This window comes from Cariama cristata, unplaced genomic scaffold, assembly GCF_000690535.1.
Source record: "Cariama cristata isolate BGI_N322 unplaced genomic scaffold, ASM69053v1 scaffold43533, whole genome shotgun sequence".
NCBI lineage: Eukaryota > Metazoa > Chordata > Aves > Cariamiformes > Cariamidae > Cariama > Cariama cristata.
Window position 1 is genome coordinate 8,775 of NW_009609809.1, and position 10,683 is coordinate 19,457.

The window sequence follows — 10,683 nt, forward strand, 5'->3', positions numbered from 1 at the left end:
TTTTTAATTTGAATCTTCACAAGTATATTAATTCAGTAATTTGAGACAGTTCTTTCCAGACCCTGGGCAGAAACATCTTTTTATAGCCTCCCAGAAAATGTAACTTGCTAGACAAACTCAAAGCTGTAGTTTGTTAAAATAGACAGAATTAATTTTTGTGCAAATTTGATCTGAAATATATTATGTGGACATAAGAACTTTATAAAGAGAAGAAAAATTCATCTGCCATGTGCTTAAGACCTCTAAAATATTTCTGAACTGTCATAAGGAAAAAGTCAACATCATCTTTCTGAATTCTGCAGCCATTAGTAGTCATAATAAGTCAGTAATGATTTGCACATAGGAGAATGAAGAACAGCTGGTCACCTCAACAGACCGTTCTCTACCACACCCTGCATCTACCCAAAAAAACGTCTAAATGAAGAAAGGGTCATCTTTCACTTAAGTAAATTGTTATCTAGGAATAATACTAGAAGTAATGAAGCGCAATTCCTACTGAACTGTGTCTTGGAGGTGATTGACTTTGGTTTGGGGAGGGTAGGATCTCTAATGCTTTTGCAACAATTAAAGCAGGAGAAATCTACTTTGTGAATTGTCTGGTCTCTCATAAAAGGCTGAGCTCAACTTTGCATTGCTGAAGGCAGTAGTGGGCCCACAAATACTGTGTTAAAAAAAGTGAGGGAAGAAATGACTGAAAACTAATTTATGTACAGATTAATATAAACTTCCAAGTAATGCAAAAATAACATTAAGAGAATATAAAGGTTGGAAAGTCAAGTTCAAAAAAAGTGAATGCTAGAATTGATGTTTACATGGTCATAATTAAGTGCTTCTAAAAGTTAGTTAAATTTATCTTGTTAGAACACTGGATTTCTCTTTCAGAGACAGATTTATGTTTTAAAACAATCGTGCATGGAACAGAAGTGGTTGTCTTTTGATTTCTTAAATAGGTTAAGTTTATTAACATTTGGACTTCATGGAATTTTAACACTTCTGAATGAAATTTGTATCATTACTAGAGGAGACGGGAAAGGCATGCCATTTCTGTTAATGAAATACTTTATGTACTAAAATAAAGTGCCAAATTTGTTCTACACTGTGTAATGTAAAGGCACATTTTTCAACTTCTTCCTACTTAAAAACTTTCATAAGAGGAAGAATAGACAATTCTCCGGTTTATTTTCTAGTATAATTTAATTTCAGTGATTATATGCTTGTGATTTATGCATTGTTTGTTTTATTGATAGATTTTTATTACTGCATGAAACAGAAGGGTAGCAGTGTGCTACTAGTAATCTAGAAGTCAATTTAAATGAAGTCAGTGAATGTTTTAGTATTTAAGCATTGATTTTTGGAATGTAAAGTTTAACTTTGGAGAGTAAGAAAATAAAGTACGAATAATTCATCTACAAGTGTATTCATAGTACTAGTTCTTATCTTTGAATAGATGTGTTTCTCCAATTTTTCTTTTTAAACATATTTGAAATAATATTTAAATGGAGAGAAATTGGATGGTTTTGCTACTTTTCTCTTTTGTTTCATTCTTTCAATAGTGGTATGTGCTTTTTTTGTTTGTTTTGTTCTTTTTTTTCAGGTTAATTTTATTTCCTATAATCCTGCATGAGTGCCAGCATATTCTGGTGCACTGCTTAGTGGCAGTTTTGTTTTGTCCTCTTCTCTCATGTCCCACATCCGTATTTTATGTGTGCAGTAACTGAACTGCCATTGTTTGAATTCATGTAAGCTGCTGGATGTCAAATGTGTTGTCTGGGCAGTTGCTGAGCCTGGTTTGGTCCCCAACCTCAGACATCTCATCTCCTTCACTTCTTTGAGATACAGATCACATATGGCTGCTTTTGACCTGCGAGCCAGAATCCAAGGACTTCTGATACTTCCAGTAATTTCTGAAGTTCTATCTAGTATGTGGACAGCCTCTCCTCTTAGTTTAATCATTTGAGAAACAGCACAACAGGAAAATAAGTGAAACAAGCTCAAAGAAGGAATTTCAACCTACAATGGCAATGTTGTTGGCTCCCAAAATTTCATTTTTTTCTGATAGTATGAACTTGTTCTGTTGCTTAGTTAGTGGTTTGACAGAACTTCAAACTGGCAGACTCCATCCTGCCCCTTTCTGCCATTCAGGAACCAAGAACGCATGAGTGCTGTTCTCCCTTTACCTTCTCCATTAATGCTGTCATAAACCTCTGTTAGAGTCCCCCTTAGTTTCATAAGTTTAGGGTAAAGAATCGTAGTCTACTTAGTTACTCGTGTAGCAGAAATCATTATAACTTTTTGACTTCCATTATTGTTCCTTGAATCCTTCTTTATTCTTTCTTTTTTATAAGGTGGGCGTACCAGAGTTGTATACTAGATTTATCAGTGGCATAATTGCAGCTTCTTTTGTTTTCTATTTGCTAATAATTCTTAACATTCAGTTTTCTGGGTTTCTTTGACTTGTCAGCATTGAGTATTTTCCTAGAACTGTAGGAAAGACCTTGGTTCTGAATAGTAATAGTAATTTTATAATCTGTGATTTTTTTACATATAAAGTTAGGACTTCTTTCCTTCATTATTTTGCATTTATTAATATTTAATATGTCGTATTTTGCTGAGCCACTCAGTAGCATGGACAACTTCTGTAGCTCTTCATAGCCTGCCCTATTCTTCATTTTCTGGAATACTTACTGTCACTTGAAGGCTGCATCACTCCATGAGTTCCCTTCTTTTCTGTGTAATTTATGAATTTATTAAATAGTACAGCTCCTCTGGTGTCCTTCTTCCTTACCAGATGCTGGCTGTTACCTCCTTTTATTTCTAGTCCTTTGGGCAGTGTTATATCCTTTTCTTGCCAGCTTTGGATTTCTTTTGGTGGTGGTTTTTTTTGTTTGATTGGGAGGTTTTTTTGAGGTGTTGATGATGGGCTTATTTTAAAATGCCTTTTGCAAGTCTGAGTGGATATTAAATTGATCTCCTGCATCCTCAATACTTGTTGAGTCCTTCAGAGAATGGCAGTGTATTGGGAGAGAGATGATGTCCTTTTGCAAAGGCAGTTTTGACTCCTCCAAATGTTGTAAATATTATTATGCCTTCTGTTTTGTAATTTCTACAAACTTGCATGTTATAGATGTTAATTTTTTAAAATACATAGACAGCTAGCAGTATTCCATCCAGCTTTTAATGATGTCATCAAGTTGGTTGATTGAAAGACGAATTTACTACTTTGGGTAACAGCTATTCCATAATAGATCCAATCCTAGATGGAGTATATTTTTAAAATAACATTGTTGCCACTAGCGTTTCTTCTCTTTAAATTGTAGCTGTCCCTTTTCCACCAACACATCGCTTGACATCTGAAGAAGTGTTTGACACAGATGGAAGACCAAGGGTTGACATTTTGAAGAACCACTTGATAAAAGAAGGTCGAGTGGATGAAGAAATTGCACTTAGAATCATCAATGAGGGTGCTGCAATATTACGGAGGGAAAAAACTATGATAGAAGTTGAAGCTCCAATTACAGGTAATATTTCTAGACAATTTCACTCATAATTAAATTTGAAAACAGCCACATTTTTTCAGTAGTAGAGTTTGTCTTTAAAATGGCTAAAATAAAACTTCTGTATAGTCTTACTGAATTATCCCTCACAACTGCATTTGCTTAACAGTTCTCAAATGGTCTGAAAAAATAGGCTGCACACTATTTTGCAAAATGAAGGCATTAAACCTATTGGAAAAAGTGTATTAAAATGACAATCGAAAGTAGTTAAACGCTGATGAATTAGGGATTTCTAATTCCTGCAATGTTGTAAGTGGGAATAAAGACATCTACCTGCAATAGAAAAATGAACTCATAATTATCCTGAAATCTAAATATGTGAAGAGAAGCTAATTACTGTGGTTTGAAGCAAATACTGTGAACTGGAATTCTGAGTGAAAAATACACCTTTATAGTTCCTCTGCAGGTGAGACTCATGATTGCATGTAAAACCATGTTCTTGTGAGGGTAGTAGTACTGGAAATTGTTGAAAGATTATTTTAGCATCTTTAATGTGCTAGGACCAGATCCACTGTGATACAAAAATGTCTCCTAGGGTTTGGGGGAGTATTTTCATGGTTTGACTAGTTCTATTTCTGTTTGACCTGGTTGCACCTAAAAGGTGCAATTGGTGTCTTTTAGTACTTTTATTTATAAACAATCCAGACTCATAGAAAATAGTTTATGTTGCATATCAGTTATTTATGATAATGAAAGTAAATTTGATGTTTGTGTTCAAATCAGATTTTCTTTCATTTGAATGTGTTTGCTTCTAAATAGACCTATATAAAATTAGTGTCTGAAGAGCTTCTTATAGGGCATCAGCTTGCTTTAATTTGTTAGTATTGAGTAAATGAAAACATTTAAACAGTATATCGTTATTATTGACATTTTTTGAAGAAATGAATGATTGAAATGATGAAAAACACTAAGTATCTGTCTGAACTCAAGAGTCTTTCGAAGCTCCAGATAAAGCTCAAAACTGCAGTGTTGTCCGTATGTTTAGAATTTTTATATTTCTGTCTATTCAGGTAGTTACCCAGAGCTACTGGTATATTGGCAGCTGAAAAAGAAGGAAAGTTCATGCAGTGTTTGAGTAGAAATTGTAAGAAAACTGACATAAAAGAGATCACATTCTACTTAGTCTCATGTTTTGTAGGTCATGATGACAAATGGTCTGCTCCAAGGGAATAACAACCTTTAAAGTGTGGTGTGCCATATCTAATACTTCTTTCCAAAATCAAAGCAACTTTTTTTCCCCAAAAAAATTTACTGATAAACTTTGAGAAGTCAGAAGATGCTATTCGTCGGTTGATCAGTGACATTTTGCATCACTGGAAGGCATAGTCTCTCAAATTCCTGTTAATTGTTATCAGCAATACTTCATGCAGAAGCGAGAAGGCAGCTCCTGACTTCCATTGAGCTGGGAACTCCTGTGGGAATGAGGAGTTAGAAACAGTTGTCTCTTCCATACATCTTTTTAATTTTATTTTTTTTTTTTAAGTTGTGAGGTGACCTGGCTTTGCTGTATGCTCTTCAAAGTCTTCCCATCTGCTGTCTTTGGCACTTCTGCCATAGGTTGCTGACCACTGGTCTTGTCCTGTCTTACATTCTAAAAACACAAGAAAAATCCACTGTTGAAACAGTGAACATGGTTATTTGAAGGAGAAAAGTAACTGAGCAAAGAGAAGATATGATAATATTAAAAGGTATGTTAGTCTGACTCAGAAACAAAAGCATACTCCCTGCTTTTTTCAATCCCACATGGACACAGCAATTTGTTGCAAAGCAGCAGGCATTTTCAAATATGCATGCCAAGGAGAATTTGCAAAGATACCTAAGGGGCTGGGGAGGACAGTAAAGAGCTGCTGACAACTTTCAAGACCTCAATGCTCAGTGCATTAACTATGTTTGACAAATATTCCACAATCTGCTAGACTCAAATAGGGCTATCATCAGTGTTGTCATAGGTAGTGAGGACAGCATCTTAATGAAAAGCAAAGGGGGAAGCTTCAAAAATTTCTGTTATTCCTGCCTTTCCTCTTAATTAGAAGTACTTTGTGGCTGTTTACTTAACTATAATTTAGTAACTTTTCTGTTAGATTTTTTTTTAATTAATTTGAACAAAATTTTTGCTTGCAGTGTGTGGTGATATTCATGGCCAGTTCTTTGATCTAATGAAGCTGTTTGAAGTGGGAGGATCACCTGCTAACACAAGATACCTCTTCCTCGGTGACTATGTAGACAGAGGTTATTTTAGTATAGAGGTAACTGAATATATTAATCTGTTTTGTCCTAAATTTTTCTATAAGCACACTTTCACGGAGGTTTTCAAATGAAATTTTAGGTCTGCTTTAACGTGCTAATGTGTTCTTCCTTGCTGTGCTTTCTCCTATGACAAAGGCCTGTTTACAGGAGGATATTGACCAGCCGTTTGGATTGTCCTGTTGAAATCACCAGATTTACTCATTTTTCCTCCTCTTTCTTTGGTTAGTTTTTTTAAAGTTGAATTCTATAGCATTATTATATGTAATCCTGCTCTCTGGTAATATGCAGGAAGGTGTGTTTGTATGTTTTTGGAGAACAGGTGAGTTGTGACTGCAAGGTCTTTTAATTTATTGTAGCTGTGTATCTGCATAAAGTAGATTCATTTTACTTACATAATCGATGTTTTTAATAATTATGAATATTTTTCTTTACTAAAATTCTGAGGGCAATTACAGATATTCCCTAAGGATGACCTGTGTTTCTGCCATTAATTTTTCAGGTATTTTGAATTCAATAAACTTTTTATTTTTCAGCATGTTTATGAAGTATACTACATTCCAGAGACATTCACTTATTCATATCAATCAGTTTCAGAGCTCTGATTTTTAAGTTAACTATTCTTCTAAAGCCAGCTTGGGAAGTGCCTCAGCTTGGGACCTCTTCATAGCTACCAAATCTAAGAGTGGCGTACCATTCGAAATAGTATTTTGCAAGTCACGGTGTATGATACTTCATTTCTGTATTAAAATTATGCTGTTCTAATAACATGTGTGGGTATATACTGTGAAGGTCATGCACAATGCCTTTTAGGGTTGTTAGGGATGGTAGGCAAACGGGATGCAGCAAGAGTGATTGCCTCAAACTCATTTATAAGGAAAAAATTCAACAGACTTTCCCTAGTTATTAATTCAGTCTTCTTGGCCTGTTCTTGATGATGACAAATAATGTAATTGTCCTTGAAGAGGACATTTACATAGCAACACTATATGTTAATGTATCAAAACACGATATGAAAGCTTTTCAACCATTACACTTACAAAAAACTTCTTAACAATAGATGTTCTTGAATATATTAATAAGAACACGCTCAATTTTTTTCCTCATATGATTTAAATTTAATTTTTAATAGAATATTTGACATGCTAAATATACTGTGGAATATGTAAAGGTCTGCTAAATATATTCTCGAAAACCACTCCAGGGTTCTTAAAAGGCTTGTATTTCTTCATTGAGATAATCTGCTTTATTCTACTCTGAGTGGCTGTTGGAATATCAGTGAAGTACATAGCAGGTTATTTGAATGAAGTTGAATTGTTGCAAGTGCATGAAGGTGGGACCATGCTTTGTGGTCCTGTTGAGAAAGGAAAAAGTAGTATATGAAAATCAGCCATTTGTTCTCCATTATAACCTTAACATTTTTTTTTCCTACTTAGGTTTTTGCCTTAATTAACATTTAGGAAATTTAAGTTGACCTCCAGGAGTTTTCATATATGGTTACTTTAAAATCTTTCTTAGTGATTGGAAATGTAATATACTTTTGGTAAAATATATTTGACTTTTCACAGGAAAGTGAAGGTGAAATTTTCTAAAAATGTACCAACAGTGAAATTTGATTTTTCACTAATAAAATCTTAATCAGTCTGTCCTGAAACATCTTTAATTGCATTGATATTTTAGTAGTAACCCATTTCCAATTAAAAAATGTCATCACTTCTAATAGGAAAAATAATTACATGCTACCATGATTGTATGTAATGAACTGCTGGGATCAAGATGGCGTCCTTCACATAACTGTGTGCAAATTCTTCTTTTCTCTACTGGAAGTAACAGGACGTAGAGAACTCTGACATTAGTCTGGCTGTATTTGATAATAAAAAATAAATGTGCCACTACAGGAAACAAAAAAAATATATTGCTTTTTCTACTTGATAGATCACATGCTTGAGAACATGTAAATCTCAGCAATTTAATCAAATGCAGTATCTGTTCACTGCAAGGAGGGCACTATTTTGCCACTTTTCTATTAAATGTTTTCAAGGTTGCCAGCTTTTATAAATTTTTCATAGAAACTGGTTTAACTAAAACAGTTCACAATTGTAGAATTTACGAAATTAGTTCATGTATTCATTTGATGATAAGCAGTTGTTTTGTAAGAAACTGATTATGCTCTCTGCTGGAAAAAAAAGAGTTTTAAAGAGTCTGGGGACTTTGCGATATATCAGGATATTTTAGAGTTATAGAAACATTGGAAAGCAAGTGCTATCGTTAGAAAAATTACTATTTTGTGTATTTTTGCTAAGAAGATAAGAAAAATTTAGTAATTCGTTTAGCTAAACTTCACAATAGAAGTCTGATGTATTTCTCCATGTTTGCTGTGGTTTTTACAGTGTTCCTTTGTTTTCTTTCTTCCTTCATGCACTTGGTATTCTATGCAAAATAACTTTGAAGAGTGATAGCTTCAGGGTACTCGAATTGATTAACGACAATAATAATAACAACTTACAGGTGGCTTCAATGTAGTCCAAAACTTCTGGGGTTTTGAGATTTCTGTACTCAGTTAAAAATACAAGAATCAGATTTGAAATTTAAGAAATACATTTTGGGCATTTGAGACTGCTGGGTCGTAACAGACTCTAAACTGAATAAACTGTGCATGTTCTGTAGCTCTGTCCTCAACTCTGCTGATGATGTTGCAATAATAATGATATATGGAAACTTACTATAATTTTTTGAATTTGCTGCTTGAACACTGAATAAACAACCAGCTTTCCCAGTTATGGGGGAAAAAAAAGGTTTACTCTGTCCATTCTTAGTTTAAAAACTGTCTCCAAATGATGTAACTGACTTGAATGTAAATTGTTCTGTGGGTTTTTTTTTCTTCAATCTCTGTTAATAAATGTCTACTTTCCTTCTTATGCCAGTGTTTAGAACCATATTATAAAATCAGATTTTAGGCACAAACACGTACTTTTTTTGTCTAGGTGAAAGTGTTCTGCAGTCTAATTCTGCTGAATTTATTTTATTATTGAATGTCTAGTAAATGTGAATATTTTTTCAACATTCTGTGTGGCTGTTCTTAAGAAAAGTAATAAGCAATTTGCATAACTCATGTCCAGAAGTGGACTCGGGTCGTGCTGTATTTTAAGACAGCACTCAGTAGCACTGTATTTTAAAATGGCATGTTAAGCTGTACTTGCTTTTGAAGCTGTTAACATTCTTACTCAATGTTTCTCAGTAATAATTTTTGAAGTTCTTATAAACTAGTGTATTTTACTGGATATCTTTGTTTTTCAACAGTGTGTGCTGTACCTATGGGTCCTGAAAATTCTCTACCCAAGCACGTTATTTCTTTTGAGAGGCAACCATGAATGCAGACACCTAACAGAGTATTTTACCTTTAAGCAAGAATGTAAGTACTGTCTTAAGAATGTAAAATTAGCTTACTTCCAACCTGCTGATCTATGGTCTGATATTTTGCTTGAGATGTGTTTGTCTGTTAGTTTAATTAAGGTCTTGCAGAGATTTGGAGGTCCCATTGACTTCTGTAAAATTGCTTGCAGTTAAGTATGGTGTTGGAATGCAAGATACGTAGAAGACTGCTGTCTCTAAAGATACATTATGGAGTAAATTTTGATGTATTGATCCTGATTTTAAAATCCTAGAGAGAGGAAGGTTAGTTTGCTGTCTTGGCTGTAATTGAGAGTGCAAAGTTAACTTGCTGAGCAACATTGTGAATCTAGCAAGAAAACCCTACTACCAAGTAATTTTTCCATATGGGGAATTGATTTCATCTATACTACTAAGATAACTCTTTTGGTGATGTAAACCCTCTTTGATATAGGTAAAAGTGGTGTAATCTATAAGCAGTTCTTAGGTTTTCACTGTAAATGAGAAATCGCAAACTTCTCAGTAGTATTTTACGCTGAAGTGTGCGGTATAATTGTATAATGCAAAATAATTCCATGATATTTTTTTTTAAAAACAAAAATAGTTTCTCTGCACTTGACATAACAATAAGAAATGAAAAAAGTTTATAGTTCTGGAAGAGAATATGTCTTAGAAATGCACTTGCTGTTGTGTTGTTTGGAAATGCTCATTTAAACCCCAAAATATTCATTGCTTTGGGGTTTTTTTAAAGCATTCATTTTGAGATTTGCTCTTACAATTATGATCCACTAGATTACTTTTTCCATCTAATATGGATTTCTTAATGTTTTATATTTTCTTTCTTGCAGGTAAAATAAAGTACTCAGAGAGAGTCTATGATGCTTGTATGGAAGCTTTCGATTGTCTCCCTCTGGCTGCTCTCTTAAATCAACAGTTTCTTTGTGTTCATGGTGGACTTTCACCAGAAATTAATACACTAGATGACATTAGGAGAGTGAGTATTTTGTGTATTTGAAAATAAGTGGAAATATAGATATTTACATGATGCTATACAAAGTCATCTTTGTGAAGTTGTCAGTATATTATTTTCTGTTCTTGTCTGTTTTGGAAGTGTAAATCAGGAACTGAAATGTAAGCTAAGCAGTATGATAATTAAGAACTCTTGGATTATCTAGTGCATTTGCGTTAGTAGATCTCATTGTGACAGCTGAGACTGTTACAAAATGCACACAAAAAAAACCCTTAAAAACTCCACATAGTTTCCTGAGACAGGTAGTACATGTAAAGGGCTTTATATCCAATCAAAATAATGCTTTATATTTCTTTCTAGATAAAAGCTACTGTTCTCATGGCTTTCAGGACAAAACTCATAGAAGTTAATTGTAGTCTTAAAATTGTTTGGTGTATCAAACATCATATTTCAGTTATTCTTATATGTCTTTAAAAACTGGGGTTTTTTTACTCTCAATCACGTGGATTTTGGTTTTGAAAGAGT

General features: G+C 33.8%; 1 protein-coding gene across 1 annotated transcript in view; it reads left to right on the forward strand.

Annotated features, from left to right (window-relative positions):
* Positions 1-3,317: 3,317 nt before the first annotated feature.
* Positions 3,318-10,683, forward strand: part of LOC104159664 (serine/threonine-protein phosphatase 2B catalytic subunit beta isoform) — a 14,352-nt gene continuing 6,986 nt past the window's right edge. Inside the window, exons 1-4 of the mRNA XM_009697630.1 lie at positions 3,318-3,518; positions 5,676-5,800; positions 9,099-9,210; positions 10,037-10,182. Of these exons, the coding sequence (XP_009695932.1) occupies positions 3,491-3,518; positions 5,676-5,800; positions 9,099-9,210; positions 10,037-10,182 (411 nt within the window). The 5' untranslated portion in view covers positions 3,318-3,490. The remainder of the gene's footprint in view (positions 3,519-5,675; positions 5,801-9,098; positions 9,211-10,036; positions 10,183-10,683) is intronic.